Genomic DNA, 21,431 nt, shown 5'->3' on the forward strand with positions numbered 1-21,431 from the left:
TAGTACCTGGGTAGATACCACCTCTGTGTAGCTGCTCAGTGTGTCCTCTGAGAACTTAGCCAGCTGCAGCAAGAGAACAAATTGGTTACTATCAAGGTGCTGAGAAATGATGCATGAGGAACATCCCTTGGAAAACATTTTTTCACGAGTGGAAAGATATGGGTGAGAAATGGGCTTTTCTCTGCAGGACCGGAACAGAATCCAGAACCCTGCCTTGGCTACGCTTTGTCCAAGTCAAGAATTGGAACCCAAATGACACTTGTCCTTTTTTCTGAGTATCTTCGAGAGATGGAATCGGTGAAGGAAACTCGAGGTTCATCTTGGACTGGTGTCTCAATGTAGAAGATGATAGTATTTGATCTGAACTGGGTACATTACCCCCATTCAGAATGGTCAGGAGGAACATCAAATACAAAGGTGGCCCACAAGAAGGTTTGAAGAGGAAACTGGGGGAAAGGTGATGGAAAGAAAGGAATAGCATCATGCAGAATGAGAGAACAAGAGCTCAGATCCAATAGGTGAAGGGAAGGCCAGGAGAAGACAGGAGGACACATGATCCAAGAGCCTGATCAAGGAGGAAAGGGCTGTAAATGCTATATTCCAAACAGATTTGGGGGGAAATAGATACAAGAGAGGATGCTACTCTAAGTCAAGATGGAACTAAGACACAAACAAGCATTCAGGTGACAGCGATGCAGAATCACATCTGAAATTTAATCACAGAGGGGGGAAGAACCGGCAGGATAGAGAAAGCAAACATGAAAACAACTGGGAACACAAGTGTGGGTGACAGGGAACATGGAGGTGCTGGCAACAAGGTGGGGAAAGGGGGAAGAGGAAGAGAAGGAACTTAAGCTTTACATGCCTGCAACAAGCAGAAATGGAGAAGAGAGAGAGAGAGAGAAGAGGGCAGAGAATGGAAGAGACAGAAGTAACATCTGGAGTGGTAGGAATCAACTGACAGATGAACCATCTGCCCCCTTTCTCCCTTCACACAGAAGATAAAAAGCCTCTCCTATTATTCTTGCACCCCAGAGATTGGGGGGGGGGGGAGAACCCACACAAAATCTGGCTTTACAGATATTAGACAATTATTAAGAAGACTTTGCAGAACAGTCAAAAGCTAGAGCCCAAATACTGGCTGCGACAGGCAAGAAAGGCACTTGGACCTACCATCTCCGTTGTTCAAGCCTTTCGGAGAAATTATTCAGAGCTGAGAGCTGAAACCCAGCAGCTTGTCCATCAGGACTTCCTACCACCCCCATTTTGCCCATTCCCCAAACCTAACAGACCCGTGTCAGTTCTACTTCCAACTATTCTGTTGAATGATGGGTGGCATATAAAGAATACTATAGTATTATTATTATTATTATTATTATTATTATTATCATCATCATCATCATTATTACTACTACTACTACTACTATGTTCGTCCCCCCACCCCATGGCAATACTTCCACTTGTACCCACAACTGATCCAGTTTCAAAGGTTCACAGGGCAAAATGGAAAAACACAGGCCCACTGTATTTGTACTTTTCAGACCTAGGAAACATTTGTGAACTCCCCTCTTGTCTCAGTAGTCCAGAATTGCCTGTACCCAGTCCACCCTCTTCCCAACAACATGATGTTGTAGAAGCACCTACCAGGGAAGTGGGTGAGGTCTTGCTCATCTGGGCCAGGACTCTGGCTTCACCAAAGGCAGTGGCAAGAATCCACAGGACAGGGAACAGCAGCGGGAGGATGGGCAGGACCCCATTGACCTGTGAAGGCATTCCCGGTCTCCAGTTAGTATAGCTGAAGATTGGCTCCGTCACTTCCCCAACAACAGCACGCGCGCGCACACACACACACACACACACACCAGTGAGCAGGAACTGCTTGCTCACAAGAACATTATTACTTATACTTCCAAGATGTGTCCAGCGCTCAAGATCAATGAACAGATGTACAAAGAAACACACACACACACACAAGTGAAGAAGAGACAAGGTTAAATGAACACCACTGTGCTTCCAAGGCCACTTCTGCTATTCTGTCTGGACATGTATGGGCTGCAGATGATCAGTGTTCCTCTGTAGATTTAAAGTGCTGATCACCTACAAACCCATCATGGTACTTTTAAATAGAGAGGAAAAGCTACAGTTTCCATATGAATCTCAGATGCGAAAGGAAACTTAATCAAAACAAGCATATGGAAGTCCAAGAGGAGAGATGTTTCTAGACACAGGCTAAACCTGAACACTAACAGAGGACAAATATCCCCACAGGAAAAATAAAGAACAGAAGGTAAACTACATTTAGGCCACAGAAGCTTCTTGGTGAATTAGTGTTTAAAATCAATTTTACATCCACATCATAGTTAGGTAGATTTGCATCAAGCATGTACACACACAAACACACACACACACACACACACACACACCAGTATAGCCCAGAAAGGTATGTCTTTCCTGATATAGGGAAACTAACTGAAGTTCAGAGAAAATAAAAACACATTCTTGTTTTACCTGCAGCTGAAGCAATGTGTATTGCCAAGGGACAACTCCAGGAGCCATGAAAACAAAGCGTATGGCATTGGTGATCAGGAAACCAATCTGCCGTTTAAGGAAAGGAGAAAGCATTAGAAGCCCATATATGTAAATCACTATGATAAAAGGTAAAGGTAAAGGTACCCCTGCCTGTACGGGCCAGTCTTGCCAGACTCTAGGGTTGTGCGCCCATCTCACTCTATAGGCCGGGAGCCAGCGCTGTCCGCAGACACTTCCGGGTCACGTGGCCAGCGTGACAAGCTGCATCTGGCGAGCCAGAGCAGCACACGGAACGCCGTTTACCTTCCCGCTGGTAAGCAGTCCCTATTTATCTACTTGCACCCGAAGGTGCTTTTGAACTGCTAGGTTGGCAGGCGCTGGGACCGAATTACGGGAGCGCACCCCGCCGCGGGGATTCAAACCGCCAACCTTTTGATCGGCATGTCCTAGGTGCTGAGGCTTTAACCCACAGCGCCACCCGCGTCCCAACAAAAAATCACTATGATAGGTGTAGCTATATCACTTAAAACACTACAGAAACACCTTCTGGTTATTATTACATGAAAGCAATCAGAGCCTCAATGGCCCAAGCCATTTGAAAAAACTAAATGTCTCCCAGAACTGATCAGGAAGCTGCCTAACACCAAAGAGCATTCTTCTAACTGGCTCAGCACCAACCATCAGAAGGCTCTCCAGGGTCTCAGGCTGGGGACACTCCCAGTCCTACCTGGAGATGATGGACTGAATACAAGACCTTCTGCATGCAAAGCAGGTGTCCTACAACTGTGTTGGAAATAAAAGTTTAAAAATCTAAATCTAAAAAAGGAATAGAACTGTAGAATTGGAAGGGACGAGGTTTATGTAGCCCAAGCCCCTCTAATGCAGGAATCTTTTGCCCCATGACCCTGAGATTAAGAGTTTCATGCTCTCTACCAACTGAGCCATCCCAGGCCCTATAAGTAGTGACTAATTTTAAATGTGACAAAAAATGCATTAATTAATGGAGCCTGTTTACTTAATTTGCCTTAAGATTTGCCTTAAAAAAAAGGATTTGCCTTAAAATGATGCATACTATACATATAAACTGGAGTCTGAAAATCCAGGGCTTGCCATGATCATTCATGGATTTTAACAAATTCTCTTCTGTGCACAAACCAAGTAATTCCCATATTCTACCACTGAATGCTGAGCTCCAAAGAGTATGACCGATACCCAAAACCAATCAAGAACCCACTGCATGAGTTAGAACTGCTCAGGTCACAGGAAGTTGTAGTCAAATGCAATGGTCCCAGCCACCTGGTGCCTGATTGGACCAAGCCTGGTCACAAAAAGCAGCACAAAAAGCAGGACGTACCAGCACAATGGGAACGGCAAGCTTGAGCATCACCGACTGTACAGTGAACCTTTCGTTATCCAGAGCAGTCACAGAACGTGACAAAGCCATGTCTAAACATAATCTGAAACATAACAAAAGATCTACTGAGGATTTTGCAAAGTTCCAGGTATTTATTGCTTTTTTCCCTTATACCTCCTAGCTTTATACAGCAAACCACTGTATGGGACTGGTATATTCCATCCAAAGAGTTGATTTGTCAGATTTTTGTGACTATAATGTATTCTTGCAGTTATAACTGAACACAGGATAGATTGAACATATTTTATTTGTTTATTTCAAATGTGTAACTTGTCCTTCCTCCCCAAAGGGAGCTGAAGGCAGATCACAAAAACAGAATCAGATGAAAACAATTTAAAAGCAGCACTACAGCATATATTCAAGGAAACAGTTAATACCAGCGGTGTAAAAATGTCATAAAACTCTCAGCCCAAAGCCTGGATAACTAAATATTTTTTTCAAAAAGGTTTTTGCATGTTTACTGAACACATATGAAAAGGGGGGCTGCCCTATTTTCATTGGGAGTTTGTTCCATAGCCAGGAAGCCACCACCAAAAATGCCCTGTTTCAGATGAATTCTCCATCCATTCTGCTACCTTACTTCAAATTTCAGTAACAGACTGTCCTCACATTGAACTTACCTGACATTGTCAATCACTGGTGTTTTTGTGACACGGAAGAGTCGATACTGTTGTGGATTCTGAGGTCCCTTCTTCACCTCCCCATTTGGAGAGGGTGGTGGAGAAAAGGGGGGAAAGAGATCCCCAGGCTCCAGGACAATGTGCTCATCATCCTGTTAGAAGAATGGGAGACAAAAGCTGAAAATGGGCAAACTCAGGGATCCTTTGTGTGCATGCACAAAAGAAGTGTGCAACTGAAGAAGTGTGCATGCACACGAAAGCTCATACCCATAACTAACTTAGTTGGTTTCTAAGGTGCTACTGGAAGGAATTTTTTAATTTTTTAATTTTATTTTGTTTATTTTGTTTTGTTTCACCATGAAGTTGTTACAGTAAGTGTCACACTTTCCCCCCCTGCTTCTAAGTATTTTTTTAAAAATAATATTTATTGAATATTTTATAATTATGAAAAGAAAGACAATAAAGAAAATCAATACATAAATTCAACAAACAATACATCAACAATAAAAAAAATACAATACAACAATACAACATAAGGAAAACAAAAACATTTAAACACACATCCATATTTTATATCTGTATCTTTCATTTGCTTATTTCCTCGACTTCCTCGCACCTCCCTTTTTTTTCTAGTTCAAATTGCTGGTTCAACAAATCCTTTCCCTCTTCTTCAATTTTTTGTTCTGTAATTTATCCTAACACATTTTAACTTTGAAAAAATTTAAAGGTTTTAGCAGAAGTGTTATTAAGAATTATATGAATATTAATTGTTAATGGGATAAAGTGGAAAATTCAAAGTAAGTGTCACACTTTTTAACCAAAAGAAGGAGGTGCCCTTGAATACCCGCTGGAAAAAAAGCATTGGCCCTTACAATACTTAGGACCCTGGTGCAAAGAGAGAAGAAACTTGAGTTACCTTAATCCCTCTGAGAGAAGTGAAGGACTCCTGCCCTGGCCTCAGGGCAACGACATCACCCGTTACTAACAAGCTGACTGGAAGATTGACAAGATGGCCGTCCCGGTAGACCCAGTGGAGTGACCAGGAGGGGGCAAAGGGCATGTGAAGGTCAGGGTACATGGAGGTTGTCCAGCTCAGCTCTTTGCCATCCTTCAAGGCATCTGAAAAATAGATTAGCAGGAGAGGTATGGTGGTGCCATGGCCAGAGTGGGTGGGCTTTGGGTGAGAAGCCACATCCCCCACTACGGCAGGAATCCATTCTGGATGCATCTTAGTGCATGGATTGCCTTAATTGCATGAATGCACCATTAAAAAAATGCAAACAGCATCTGCAAAGGTGGTGCTTGGGTAGCAGTGAAACTATAAGGACTGCCCCACGGCAATCCTGACAAAGATCACCCTCCTGAAGCTGCAATTTGCACCAGGAAGGAAGCCTCCACGGGTACCAATGCAGCTCCAGGGCACGACTTTCATCAAGACTATGGTAGGGAAGAAGTTAAACTCCTTCTCCCCCTCTCTTTCCAGTCCCTGTAGTCAAACTGCTACTCAAGCCCCCTTGCAGCTGCTATTTACATTCTCCTAAGTCATGAAAGCACACAGTTAATGTCACTTCTGGTTCGATCCTCACACAGACTGTGTGGCTTCCAGCAGCTGTCCTCAAGTATTCTCCCTGTAGGGCAGGCAGCAGGAGCCTCCACATCTTTGGAAAATCAGTGTATATATTTGCCTATGAGAGAGTGGAAAGTGGGGAGTGGGGAGTGGTGGGGGCAGCAAGGAGAGGAGGCCGCTGCAAATGACAATGGGGAAAACAGTTCCCCCATTCCCCTGATAGTGCGAGGATGTACAGGTGAAAGTTGTGTTAAGCTTTTGTGATGGGAATCCGGAAGAGGAGAGAATACACTTGGCTGCTGGAAAAACAGGGTGCCAAATGAGGGAGGGGAAGAAAGGGCAAACCTAGCCTAGTACATTTGTCCTGTGAATAAGTCATAAGGGTAGACTATGAAGGTATGGTAGGGGGAGAACTAATAGCTGTGGTTGTGATGGAAGACAAAGATAGTTCTGGGGTGTTAAAGGGACAAGATTCCATACGACCATGATATGAAAGCAACAATTGCCCCTAATTAAGAATTTGCTTTTTAAGGCATTACATAAGAACTAATGGACAGTAGGCACTAAAATTACAGCAAGGATGTGGTTACACAGGATAGCAAACAGGAGCGAGGGGCAGTGTGGGGAGAGAGGCGGCCTCACCATTTATCCTGCCAATGATGTCCCGGAGTCTCTTCTCGACTTCTTGGCGCTTTAGCCTCTCTTGCCGTCCAATCAAGAGGACGTCGAGCAGCACCAAGAGGAACAGGGCCAAGGCGTTCACAATTTCAGAACCTTCACTGTTCAAAGCAAAACATCAGAGGTTGCAGGCAGCTGAATAAAGGAATGAAATATATGTCCCCATGCGTCCCTCCTGCCGGCTGTCCTGGCAGGAGTCACAAGAAGGGAAGCCTCTAGCCCAAGAGCAGCTGGCATGGTGGGGCAGAGGCACTTACAGAACCTGAGCTCCTGGCAGGTGAGTCTCTGCTGCTTACCGGGAGTGGGAGGCACAAGGCGGCAGCAAGGATGCAGAGGGGTGCAAATGCACCAAGCAAGGCGGTCCAGTGTTTCTGCTGGTCCAGTTGCACCATGCTGCTCTCCCTGCTGCCTTGCTTCTCCCAGTAAGAAACAGCAACTCATGTGCTGGGAGGTCAGGTAAGCACCTCCTCCACCCCACCCCACCTGCTACTGACAAGGGCACGGAACCTTTTGCACCTTCTAGGATCGTCTGTATTATCCAGCTTAATTCAAATGAGGATCGCTAAACCCATTAAAAATCCTTTGAGGGGTCCGGATTAAACACTGCCATCATATTTGTAAAATTAAAAGCAAAATGTTCATCGGTTGTTGCTTTGGCACCTTGTACACCACGGGTGTCAAACATAAGGCCCGCGGGCCGAATCCGGCCCGCCAGACCTCGTCATGTGGCCCGTGTAGCCGCCGCCGGCCGCCAGCCTTCACCTTTTATTCTCGCTTTTTTTTTTTTTTTTACACAAGAAAGCCGCCTCTTCAGCTCATGCGTGGCAGCCTACAAACCAGAGAACGTCTGCCCTCTAGCGGCGCTGGCCATTCTACACAGGAAACCTCCACTTTACATGCATTCAGGAAACCTCCACTTGTTTTTATATTGAGTGCATGCCATCCTGTGATGTGACAGATCCAACGGCTGCCTGAACCCTTCTCTCCTGTACTGTAAGTCCTACAGATACAACCAGCCCTTTGAGGGTGACCAAACTGCTGATGCGGCCCCCAATGAATTTGAGTTAGACACCCCTGCTGTACACCAACATGGGTGACATGTAAAAATATTCATTCATTCATCTAAATATGCAACTCAGTTGCAGTCATCTGACTCATGATATAATGCCACACAGGAAGACTGCCAAGGCTGGACAGGGCTCCTATGCCTTTAATAGATTCAAATCACAATAATAATAATAATAGTTTTTTATTTTTATTTTTATTACCCCACCCATCTGGCTGGGCTTCCAGCAGGTTAAAAACATCCCCAATCCTTCTGCTTGTTAGAAATCTCCTTGTGCCAGCAGCAATATTAAAAAACAAAAACAAAAAACAACCCAATAAGCTTTTCAAAGCCAGTCATTGGCAGCCCAAGCACTCTATGCTGAACTGGGTGTCCATCCTGGACTTGGAAGACACATGTCACAGACCGTGCTGAGGAGGGCTGCATGGAGGAGGAATGGTGGGAGCCTCCCCCTGATCAGGATCCTGAATCTTCCCAGGAGCAGTGGGACAGTATAGATTTGGAACACTGGTTTGCAGAGGGACATACTTCAAAAGGCAGAAACTGGGAAGTACTGGATGGGGAACAGCTAGGAGGAGGAGAACTGGGAAAGAGAGAGTTAACAGACACACTTGCTTGAAAGCGTCCATCCGCTCAGCCCAAGGTCAAGGAGAGCAGATAAGGGGGCAGCACAGAAAGCACAGTGGTTGAGAGATCAGGTTACAAGTGGGTGACTAGGGAGCACCTTCATTCCTAGGAATGGATTCTTTGTTCTCTCGCTGTGATCATTAAAGTTTCTAACAGGTAAGAGACTCTTTGTTCTACTCATTTCCAAAACCTAGGTGGAAACTGGTTATTGGTTTCAATCATCTGGTGTGATCTGGTTTGGAGTTTCATTTGCGACTGTTTGTTGTTGTTTTTTTTTTACTGTTTTATGGAATTGTTAATGACTGAATGTTAGCAGCTTTCAGGGTCATTTATGGACAGAATATTGCAGTAAAACGATCAATGAGATAGCATACCTTCCTTGTGGTTGGCTCCCATAACAGCATAATAGTATCAGCACTGTCAGCAGCATCAGGGATGCCCCTGGCCAATGGAAACAGGAACAGCGGTTGCCATGGTGCAGGAAACTGGCTCGCCACACCTCCTACCAAAAAGAAAAGAAAGTACAAAGGAGGAGAGAGACTACATCAACAAAATGGAACCTGCTTAAAGTGGACGACGAGAGAGTAGTAGAGAGAGACAGCAACAGACGTTACCACCACTGGAAATGAACACTGTCTACCAAGGTTATCTCTGATCATTCACTTGCTGCACTGCCTTACCCCATATGTGCCAACTCGAATGTATCTGCAGACCAGGCACTATTACAGGTGCCACATAATGTGTGTTTCCACAGTTGTAAGAAATTGATCTTTTAGTGTGGCAGCACCTATACTTCGGAACTCCCTGCTTATTGACATCTGGCAGGCAGGCGCATTTGCTACAGACTTTTCAGCATCTGCTTAGAACATTTTTCTTTAGGCAAGCCAATCCAGACATGCAGGTGTTGTCGCGTTTTAACCTTTTAAATTTTAATAACCTTTCAAATGTTTTTATTACTTGCTTTTAACTGCTTTTCATTTATAATTGCAACATTTCCTGTAAACTGCTGTATATAAATTCGGTTAAATAAAATAAGTAAATAGAGAATTCTCTATCATTTCGGTATACAGTGGTACCTTGGGTTAAGAATTTTAATCATTCCAGAGGTCCGTTCTTAACCTGAAACTGTTCTTAACCTGAGGTACCAATTTAGCTAATGGGGCCTCCCACTGCCGCCGCTCGATTTCTGTTCTCATCCTGAAGCAAAGTTCTTAACCCGAGGTACTATTTCTGGGTTAGCGGAGTCTGTAACCTGAAGCGTCTGTAACCTGAGGTACCACTGTAGATGATATGAAGCGCCATGTCAGCGCCACTGAACACTTGAACACACTCTTTTGCAGAGGAGCAAAGAATTCACAGTTCCATTAATGGTTCTGTGAACTGGTCACAGTAGGGAAGGCCACTGGGGCGGGGTCCCTAGAACCACCACCACTAGCTCTGAATACTCAGATTAAGGCACCAGGCTGGGTGAGGAAGGAGGCAGGCCTCTTTGTGCTGGGGTACACAGCAACCTGGAAGTGCCCAACCTTCTTCTAGTCCTCTGCCCTTGGTGTTGCTGCCATAGTCCCACATCAGGAGAAGTGGCATCACCATCACGGCTCCAGCTCCAGCTGCCCATTTTGGAAGCAGCTAAGTGCCACCTTTCAGACGTGACCCCTTTCAGGAATGGGAAAAGTCTTGCTTTCTCCAAGGACCTGTCTGCAAAATTTACCTTACAAAGAAATACGTAACGTTTTCTTGAAAACATGCAGCAAAATGCCGTGCTTACCTTCCAGGAAATCACCTTCTTCCTTTCCTTCTGATGCCCCTCCAGAAGTGCCGACAGCTGGTCTCTCAGGATAGTCAGAGCCTTCGTTGTGGTCAGACCCAAATTTGAAGTCATTTCATCCTGGACAACAAAAGTTTTGCACACCAAATGTAGTGTTTCTCTATCACTGTTTCTCTGCTCTGCAATCATAGGCTGCTTAAGACACCAGTGAGATGTGCCTTCCAGCACAGCAGAAAAATTGGTGCAAAACAATGTCTAGCAAATCCATTATACCTTAGCATACCTGCCCTCCCCTTGTCAAACATTACAGAAAACTTTCCACAACAGGGCAGCTGAGTCCTCCTAGGGTAAACTGATCAGTATTCTCTGGAGATCAATCTCACAAACAGCTACAGACTACCTGCATGCAAAATGTACCCAGTTCCTAGACAGCCTGTTATGGCTCAAGCATAGGTACCATACAAATAAATTTCCACCATTCTGGAAGAATGTATCCTAGACTAATTATATACCAACCAGGGTGGATTTGATTTAAATCACTACTCAGTAAGACTTGAGTTAAATCGTTGTTTTTTTACAGAAAGACTCATTCTTGCTGGTATCATCTTAATATTGATAACCAGAGGAAGGTTTCGTTTTTGAAATAATAAATTTTCAGAGTAGTTTTTACAATTATATCAAAAATTACTGATTTGGTTATACTCTTAGAAATACATAGATAATTATGAAATTGTTGTGAGGTTTAACAAGTTAACTGTTTAAATTTGGACAACTTTTCTGCTGTACTTTATTGGAAGGAGAAAAACAATCATTTCCTTAATAACAATTTAAACAATTTATTTAACTAAAACAATAACCTTATAGCGTATGTATCCATGTTTGTTAACTGATGTGGTTAAACAATTAAAAAAAACACCTTAGACTGAGTTTCAGCACACATGAAAAACTTAAAACAAATTCTTATTTCCTGATGAATAGCCTTTGGACTATAATGTAACTTAAATAGAAAACTATCTTTAGAAAGATTTTTCCTCCAAAGCATTTTATTTTAAAAATCCAACTTAAATCAAAAACATCCAATTTAAATTTTAAAAAAATCCAATTTAAATTAAACAATCTGTTTTTTAAACATATATATTTTTTAAAAATAATTGATTTTTATCCACCCTGATACCAACACTGTGCCACAGAGAAACATACACATACTAGGTTTGGCATGCCCACCCAGGAAAGAATGGTCGCAACCTGAGTTTGCCTGCATGCCCCTTTCCCTTCTGGTGCTGTTGGTATTGCATCTTGCTCCCCCCGGCAGTGCAAGCAAATGAGACTCATGCACAGCAATAAAAGTTTTGCCCCTATTCCCCACCACTGCTTTTTCCAACCTAACAAGCTGTGTCTGTTCCTCAGAGAACCACTGCTCTTACACAACCCTGTGGCAGAATCCACTAGGAAGTTCTCCTGCACAAGCCACATCAAAAGGTCCACAAATGACAACATTTTGGAGATCCCAAGTCGCAAGGTGGTTAGATTGGTCTCAACTAGGGCCAGGGCCTTTTCAGTACTGGCCCTGACTTGGTGGAACGCTCTGTCACAAGAGACTAGGGCCCTGCGGGACTTGACATCTTTCCGCAGGGCCTGCAAGACAGAGCTGTTCCGCCTGGCCTTTGGTTTGGACTCAGTCTGACCCTTATGTTTCCCTCCCCATATGGTTTTGATCTATGGGCTACTTTTAAAATGAGACTGCATTTTAAATTGAATTTTAACCTGTATTTTAAATTGGTCCCCCCCCCCATTATGTTTTACTGTAATTTTACTGGTGTTAGCCACCCTGAGCCTGGCTCTGGCCGGGAAGGGCGGGGTATAAATAAAGGTGGTGGTGGTGGTTGTTGTTGTTGTTATTATAACAGAAAATGCATGAAAGCACATAAGTGCTCTTACGCAACTCATGACCTCTTCAGCACAGGTTGCACTGGGGAACAGCCCAGCAGATCGTGCCCCATGTTTGTCAGTGAGAAGGAGGGTGCCATTTGGATGTTTAGTCTCAAAAATAACAGACGAAGCCCTATTGTAAGGATGTAAGTAAAGAGCCGAAAAACTGACAGCCGGCATTTTAAATAAGGGTGAGCCCTGGATTACTGGCAGCTGCAACTACTTCTAGGAAGGTGTTGATGATGCCTCTTCCCAGGAACTTGTTTCTCCAAGCTGTGGTGAAGAAGGCTGCCTTGCCAGGGATGGGTGAAGCTCAGCTGTCAAAAGAGGAAAGGCTTCTACGCAGTCAGCACAGTCCCACGCCACTTCTTAGAAGGCCAGCTTTAACCAGACAGACAGACAAACTTTCTGAGGCTGCCGTCAACCTATGGCTCTCCCGTGAAGCTGCAAATCCCTCTGCAGCAAAATGAACGTCTAAAATAAGCTAACTCTCATGAAGCACAAGCCATGATACTGCATCCCTGTCAGAACTAAGAATAAAACCTGACGTAATTCTCCTTCTGCTTGGCTGGTTTTAGGGATTAGAAGAAAACGGCTCCCCTGTTTCTGTTGGACGTGGACCAGATTACATCAACGTGTGGCAAAACGTATGCTTCCCACCACCACCACAATCACTACCACTTCAAAAAAAAAAAAAGGAAGATATAAACAGCATTCCTGGCAGCACATGTGAGCCTTGCAGGTTCTGTGATGGCAGGAGACATCTTTGCAGAGTTAACAGAATTCTCAGTGGGAAGAAACAGAACCAAGAGACTGAATCTCTTTCCTTTGGAGGTTTTTCAAAAGTAAGTATTTGCTAGCTATGTGTTAGGAACAGACTTCCTGACTTCGCAAAGAGACTACTTGATCCAGGAGTCTCATCCACGCTGAATGATTCTTACTTTGCCAAAAATATATTGCACAAGTTTTCAACAGTTGCTCCATCAGCACTAGGGTCCTTGAGTGGTTGCCACTGGGCCAAATAACAAGACCAAGGACGGAGAGCCTATAGCCCTCCAGTTGTTGAGTGCCAGCTCTAATCAGTCCCAAGCAGCAAGATTTAGATCAATGATTCCCAAACTCCACCACACCACACAGACCACTTAATGATTTTATCCCCTACCGGTTGTAGCAATGATAATGTGCTCTACCAGATGCTGTATGGTTTTCAGTTGTGTTTGTGTTGCTTCTTTTATTTCTTACATTTGCATTTTATTAAAATAAATACAGTGGTACCTCTGGATGCAAACGGGATCCGTTCCAGAGCCCCGTTCGCATCCTGAAGCGAATGAAACCTGCGTCCACGGATCTGCAGGTTGCGATTCTCCGCTTCCACGCATGCGCATGACGTCATTTTGACCGTCTCGCGAGCAGCACAACTCGGAAGTAACACGCTCTGTTTTTTCGGGTCGCTGCAGCGCGCAACCCGAAAATACTCATCCCGAAGCTACTTTAACCCGAGGTATGACAGTAAAGTCCTTAGAATTCCACAGAATTCAGATTGCCAGTGTTCTTCACAGACATGCCGTGGACCAGCTAAATGAAACTCAGTTTCCACGGTTCACAACCTGGGAACTCAAAGCAAGACATCAAGGAAGCTTGAATGCCAGTGTGAACCACACTTCCTTCTATTCTCCTACCATCAAATCCTTCCATTAACATACCGACTCTACAAGTCCTGCCCACTTTTTGCCTTGCACTGCTCACTTAATCATTTCAGTAAATAGCCAAATTTATTGTGGTGCAGAATATGAAAAAATCTCTAGGTAGGACTGGGAACGTCCCACGTCTGAAACTCTAGAACAGCTATCTGCCTGTGTAGACACTACTGAGTTAAGTTAGCCAAAGATCTAATTTACCAAAAGGTAGTTTCCTATGTTACCGGAGGATCTTTTTCTTATTTATATCTTTTTAAAAATACATGATTTAGATCTTCACATAGAGGTGTGTTAGGAATTCATCATATATTATGATAACAAAGAATTATGTCTACACACTGGGATACACCTCAAAAGCATAAGAGCCATTCAGGTTTGAAGTCCATGGAACCACTGCAGGAATATTCTGGATTATGTGCTTGAGCTAGAAGTCCAGCTTTCACATATTATGTGGAACACTGCATGTATGTGCAGTACACAGAGGAGCACCCACTAACTCCCATAGCAGCATAAGGAGCTGAAGCAATTTTCTTTATTTCAAGTACAAGTCTCTCAAATTTTCAGTTTGGAGACTACAAAAATTCTCAGTTCTGACATGCTTTTCAGTTAGACTATAGAGGCTCTCAGCTTCTTGCAACAGCAAACGAACAGCATCAGGGTTCTCCATTTAATATGTGGCCTCTCTAAACCCTTTGGTAAGTGAAGAAAGCTAGTTTCTTTCCCGTCAGGGAAATGATGAGCAGAAGCTCGCTATTCTCTATTAGCCTCCAAGGTCTCGAAATTATTTTACTTGAACAAGATAATGAGATGAGAGCTCACGACTGCACCTTGAGACATCTGAAAAGAATCTTGGGGTGCAGCTTTGGGTGTCCCCTTTCCCATTGTATTCCTGCATCAGTTTCATTTTCTGACACTTTGGACGCTGCCAATGTGCACAAGTTGATCCTGCATTTTCTTCTTCCTTGTCCTACTCACATCTATTAAGGCACAAGTGGAGAAAAATAATATACTGAGCAGCCTGAATTTTTACAGATTGTGTGCATAAAAAAAACACCTTCACACAAAGTTGTATTCATTCGATCTCATTCATTCATTCACAAAAATCATGCTCAAAGCAGCTTACAAAACAAAGAAACAAAAACCAGGTATGCGCTAGAATCAACCAGTTAGTCCCTAAGGTGCCATGGCAGTTTCTATTGTTTTTGCAGGCATCGCTTATCACTCTACCCTTTAGCAGTTTGGGGCTTTGCAGCTAATTCCCCAGAGTCTGGATATAGTAGAAACCCTTCTGGCACAGAAAAACGCAAGGTGGCAGGGATTATAACTGAAAAGCAAAGTGGCGACACAGCTCAGGATTGGTTCCAAAATGAATTCAATAAGTTAGGAAGGAGAATGCTGAGTAGGACAATGCAATTGTGTTCTCAGCACTGGCGCCTGCTACATAGTCTGTATTTATTTTCCAACACGATAAGCAGTTGCTCATCCCCCAGCACTAACATTCGTCCGTTTCGCTGAGCAGATATTTCAAGTTTAAATAAGCCTAAACCTCCATTCGTAAAGAGATGAATGGCTGCAGTAGAAGCACCAAGTGCTCTGCATTGATTACATAGCAAGCAAGATTGATCTAGCCTATGGTGCTGTGTCTCAACCGCCAGCTGTGTGTGTGCGCGCGCGCGTGTGTGCACACACACATATGCATGTATATAGATACTTCCTAGCAGTACGGACAAGACACCCTCACCCTGCCTCTGACTGTAACTCTGCAATCCCAATTTGCCAGAAAACAAGCAATGGTGGCTGTTAGCAAAGTAGTCGTCTCTCAAGGGAAATCAAAACTCTAGGATAATGCCATAAGTTGTGAGGTTATGCTCAATGGCACAGCTAAGAAAGACAGAATGAGTAAATTATAAACGGACAATGGAAAGGTAAGTGGAAATCAAACCAGCTGAGGGATCTGAAATCGTCTTCTGTTGGTTCCCCTTTCATAGTTGTGCACGTTGCAGGTCCGATCCCCATATGGGACAACTGCATATTCCAGCATTGCAGGGGATTGGACTAGATCCAAAGAACTCTACAATTCTATGACTCCCGTGTTCTGAGACTCCACACAGACAGACAGACAGACAGACAGACAGACAGGCAGACAGACAGACAGGTGCAGTAGATGGGCAGTAGGAAAACTGACTAGGAAAGGGTCATCTAGTCCAACCCCCTACAATGTAGGAATCTCAACTGGATCATACATGACAGTATAGACATCACCTATATGTGAGAATCTCTCCACAGGCGGTTCTGCATTAAAATAACATCTTCTAAAGGCAAATCTTTTTTCCACAGTACCCCTAACCACTATCTTCTGCTTACTCAGGACTTCTCTGGCCTATAGCATAACCATTGTGCATTATTGCCCAGATGTTGCTAAAGTGTTTTTATGCTGTTTGTGGAGATGACATTCACCACCTAGATAAATTTCTTTGCTGTGTGCTGTACATGCCTTAAAATAATCTGCTATGATGTCTTGTTGACACTGATACTAACCATGGTTAAAAGACTGTTAGGGAGATTTGCATGCAAGAGGAGAAACACCAAAGAAAGGAAGAGGGGCCATGCAATCCTATGGCTAATAGTGATCCTTAGCCAGAGTTAATGAATCAAGAATATTGCATTGCAACTGGGACTGTTTTCTTTGGACCACCCGAGAACCTCAAGGAAGTCATGGCCCTTTTGGGCAGGGGGCATTCTGCATCTTCTCCCTACCGACACAGGGTCCATTTTCAGACTCCACAAAACCCAATGCAAGATCCATATGCAAAATGAGACTCTGCTGTTTGCCCTGACATTACTACTTTGAGTCGGATTCAACTAAGCAGTCCTGCCAACAGGAACCTGCTCAAGGACCTCCACCAGTGAAATGGGGCTTTCCCACCCTCTCCTTCTCCAGTGTTCCTTCCCCCAAACTGGCTCAAGGGGGTCAGGAGAGCCCTGGAACAGCGCATGGGGCAGGGAGAGACACACTATTCCTGCAGAAATGCTTGTGCTGATGGGACAATCTCCTTAGCGCTATGCTGAATTTTCCCCAGAATTATTACTTTTATAATACAGTGGTGCCCCGCAAGACGAATGCCTCGCAAGACGGAAAACCCGCTAGACGAAAGGGTTTTCCGTTTTGGAGGTGCTTCGCAAAACGAATTTGCTATGGGCTTGCTTCGTAAGACGAAAATGTCTTGCGATTCCTGGGGTTTTTTCCCCTCTCCCAGCCTTTTTCCCAAGCCCCTAAGCCGCTTAACAGCTGTTCGCTAAGCCGCTGAACAGCTGATCTAAGCCGCTTATCAGCTGATCTAAGCCGCTAATAGCCTTTTAGCAGCTAATCCGCTAATCCCTTAAGCCTTTAATAGCCGCTAATAGCCGCTAATAGCGCTAATCCGCTAATGGGCTTGCTTCGCAAGACGAAAAAAACCGCAAGACGAAGAGACTCGCGGAACGGATTCTTTTCATCTTGCGAGGCACCACTGTAATAATTTTATTATTTATACCTCACCCACCTGGCTGGGTTTCCCAAGCCACTCTGGGCGGCTTCCAGCAGAATATAGAAACATAATAGATCGTCAAACGTTAAAAACTTCCCGGCGCAAGAACCTTTTCAACAGGTTGCATGCCACCTATCACAGTCGTGACGCAGACAATCTTTTGATCATCATGGGAGAAAGCACTATTCACCAAGTGTTGTTATTTTGTGCTCAATAAATATATTACACAGGTGGCCCCTTTGAGACACGATACATGGGAAGGAGTTACTTTGACAACTCTCCCTTCTCTCTCTCCCCTTGGTGCCAGTTATGTAACCATCATCAAGGGACAAGCACAGAACAAGCGGATCTCTTCTCTATTGTGAGAGCAAGCAGGTGTCATTTTCACCACCGCACAGTGTCTCTTAGGAACATCACTTCGTATTAGAAATTAAATGAGAAGAAAGGGTTTTATCTTGGTCAGGGCTGGAAGTCGAGGGGACGCTTCCAACGCCAAGATGGCATAATAACTTCTTTTTGAAAAGCAAGAACCAGCGTTCAAATTTTAGCCACTTTTATTGTCTTATTAAAGAGATTCAAATACCATGCCTTGCTACTGTGTCTGAAATTATGGTGTTTTGAAAACTCAATTTAAAAAAAGATAACTTACAAAACAACAACAGCAACACACATTCGGCACCAGCCCAGGTTTGGAAGGCACTGTTGTTTTGAAAGAGATCGACATTCCTAAGCACCGTATCACATTTGGGGCTCTTGGGATTTTGTATCCCAAACTTTGGTTTTTGTTGGGGATGGGAATATCCAAGTGCAAAGCTATTGCTAGCATGGCCAGGCTTGCAGTTGGTACATTGGTAGGAAGGTACAGTGTTCAAAAGAAGGTATGCAAAGACAGACTAAAAGGCAAGCAAGGTGAAGAACCAGGCTGATAGGCACACATGTTTAATGACACTAATGGAGCTACTTACCTACCTACAAGCAAATTAAAGTGCAGCTGTCCTCTGAAATGCACACCTTGCCATGTTGTGCAATGCAGTTCTCCAACCAAAATATGCATGCAAAGACACATCTATCTGGGGAAAGTGTGTATAAATATGTACATGTTTATGAAAAGTATAAAAAATGCATTATTTTAAGGGGAAATTACATGCAAGAAACGCTCACTAATATGCTGGCAAATTTTCACGAGCCTCTTATTTATTAAAAAATCATAAACTGATGTGGAAAGTGGCAAAATGAACTTAAGACTGGGGGGAAATGAGAAACAGATATAGACAGATAAGTCCCTCCTCCTTCTCTTATCCTGATTCTGTTACTGTTGTTTCCTCAACACTTTCTTGTGTTATAGAACAAGCAAGTCAGGAAAAAATTAGCACAAAATGTGATTTCGTACTGCAGAGAGTTACAAGCCAAGTTAGATTGCAATCAAGCCTTCAGTCTCTCTATCTCAGAACAATGGTAGGAAAACAATTCCCCACCACCACCATCATTTGGAAGGAATAGACATGATTCCCAGCTATCTGTTGGGTTGAAGCCAATGGCATTTTGGCCCCTTCCAACTTGTGGCATCTCCACGTGTGAACTTCCTGCAGAAATGGAAAGTGTGGGTAACCATGGAGGAGGGGGCAGGGAAGGAACATCATCAGCAAGAATATGTACAGTAGTGTCATGGGAACTCCACTCCCCTGCCTGCTCATGCATGCCCAAACCTGTTGCATGGACTACTCAGGATCTTATGAATTTCGAACGGGGGGAAAACTTCGCAAAACAAAAAAGCCACAAATTGTACCAGGAGCTACACTGCTCACTGAGCCTCCTTATGTCCTCCTTATGGCCTACACACATTTGCATCTAGCATAGAGCATGTAGAATGAACAGAGTTATCAAACAATTCACATTCCACATCATAGCAAGTGAGCAAGTCTTATTCAAATCAGATGAATTAGGCCACGGGTATCTAACCATAAAGGTACCATAAAGGGCACAATCAAAGAGGGGGTTAAGCACACCTGGTTAAGAATAACTGAGTCCATGGACCACGTTAATGGTATATATACTGTATACTATCTTTATACGGGCAGATTTCTCCATGTTCTTGCTTGCTTCTCCAATGCTATACTGTGCTTGCCTCCCTAGCCTAGTAGACTAAAAGCAAAAGCACTTGGAGACATAGTGGGCTTGTAGCATACACTAGGGCAGGCATGGCCAAACTTGGCCCGCCAGATGTTTTGGGACTACAACTCCCATCATCCCTAGCTAACAGGACCAGTGGTCATGGATGATGGGAATTGTAGTCCCAAAACATCTGGAGGGCCAAGTTTGGCCATACCTGCACTAGGGTCACCCTGCCTTATGCTTGCTATGGATTTGACTTGTGGCATACTTAACCAAAGTCGGCACCACTGAGCTAAGGAAATCCATGGCAGACCACATGCCGGCTCGATCCATAACTGCTGGCATAGATCACATCTGCAGCACTGCTCAAATTAATAACAGCATCGGGCTCCATCCAGTTTCAGGAACAAGCTGCCAAAGCAAACTAGGACTTCCTATCTCTCTTTAGCAGAGAAGCTCCATCCACTCAGGTGACTACAGAATCTCCATTTTACACGATGCTGCAAGTCTTCCTTGCCTCTTAGAAATTACAGAATCTTTACATTTGGAGATTCCAACTTAGCATCGCAAATCTACACAGGGCTTCAGTACATTACCAACATTGGTCATGGACCTCTATATGAACGAATCTACTTTCTTCTGGACATCAGGGTGTTTTTAGGGTCATACAAAAGCAGAAGGCTGAATGCCAATAACCAGGATAAACTTCTTTGTACTGACAATGCAAACCTCAGCTTTTGCTTGCTCGTTGGCTCCTCCTTCATTTTAGGGTACTGAGTGAAGAGGCAGCTCCTTCAGGCAACTGCATGCTGTACAGCTTTCCTACTTTGTCCCCGCGGCCGTTCTTGTACCTGCAGATCACCCTGGGGCTGGATTTCTATGTAGCTAACACATGTGCCATGGGGATTGGTGTTTGTGCTGTTTTAAAGGCATGTTACATAATGTGATATTAAGGCATATATTACTATACATATTTCCCTAACACTGAAGAATAATATGCGCAGTCGGTAATTACACACACACACTTCCAACCCCAGCTGACTGTAATCCTAGATTTATTAATCTGCAAGGATGGATCATTGCCACATTTGCTTCCCTTGAACATACTTGGCAATCCTCCAGATCCAGGAAATTTGCCACGCACGATCCCTGCTAGTTTATGCCACAGCATTAACCCCCCCACACACACCCCACCCCTCAAGTATACCAGTAGGAAGTGGCACTTAGTGGCGCAATGCTCAGGCATGTGTAAAGAAACAGACAAATCTGAACCACCGAACAGACACAAGGATTCACTAAAGCTCAAGGCATCTATACACTGCGCTCAGAGCCCAAATTCTCCCAGTGACAGAACAAGCCTAGCAGAAAGGAAGAGGTCCTCCTTTCCATAATATATATATTGTCATTTAATGCAGCTCATCTGCCTTAAGCTCACACACATAGGCAACCTCAGAAGCCTTCTGTACATTAGCAGCTCAGGAAAACATGCAGGAAAGGAAGGGAAAAGCCATCTTGAATTCAAACGTTAGAAAACAGAAAGAAATAAAAAGCGCAAAAGGTAAACTTACTTTGCCACTTTTGGCTTGCTGGGACATCCACAAATCTGTCTGTTTAAAAAGCATCTGGGCTAAGATTGGAGCGCAGCACTTGGAACCTTGAACAGCAACTTCCAATGCTGCTATCCAGAGAGAAGCAGAGAGCAAGAGAGAGAGTGCGCACAGCGCAACGCTGCAGAAAGAGAGAGAGGGAGAGAGAGGGAGAGGAACAGCAGAGTGAAGCACCAAGCCACTGATTAATTCAGCCTGTTGCCAGTCACACTGCTGCATGCTGGATATGGGGTAAGAAGGGGAGGGATGAGAAAGGAGAGATGAGGATGTCCTTTAGGATCACATCCCCC

General features: G+C 44.0%; 1 protein-coding gene across 13 annotated transcripts in view; it reads right to left on the minus strand.

Annotated features, from left to right (window-relative positions):
* The window catches only part of TMEM94 (transmembrane protein 94), a 68,304-nt gene that overhangs the window by 30,051 nt on the left and 16,822 nt on the right, over positions 1–21,431 (minus strand). For 4 of the 13 annotated variants that reach the window (XM_083429831.1, XM_083429830.1, XM_083429829.1 and 1 more), the window contains 9 exons: positions 10,270–10,389; positions 8,876–9,003; positions 6,773–6,909; positions 5,480–5,682; positions 4,564–4,715; positions 3,884–3,986; positions 2,509–2,595; positions 1,645–1,761; positions 7–63 (listed from right to left, as the gene is read on the minus strand). In XM_083429831.1, coding sequence (XP_083285957.1) covers positions 7–63; positions 1,645–1,761; positions 2,509–2,595; positions 3,884–3,986; positions 4,564–4,715; positions 5,480–5,682; positions 6,773–6,909; positions 8,876–9,003; positions 10,270–10,389 — 1,104 coding nt within the window. Of the gene's footprint in view, positions 1–6; positions 64–1,644; positions 1,762–2,508; positions 2,596–3,883; positions 3,987–4,563; positions 4,716–5,479; positions 5,683–6,772; positions 6,910–8,875; positions 9,004–10,269; positions 10,390–21,102; positions 21,331–21,431 lie in introns of those variants that run through there. The other 9 variants (XM_083429824.1, XM_083429823.1, XM_083429822.1 and 6 more) reach the window with 6 other exon arrangements.

The sequence above is a fragment of the Podarcis tiliguerta genome (genome assembly GCF_965153285.1).
Source record: "Podarcis tiliguerta genome assembly, chromosome: 2".
Taxonomy (NCBI): domain Eukaryota; kingdom Metazoa; phylum Chordata; class Lepidosauria; order Squamata; family Lacertidae; genus Podarcis; species Podarcis tiliguerta.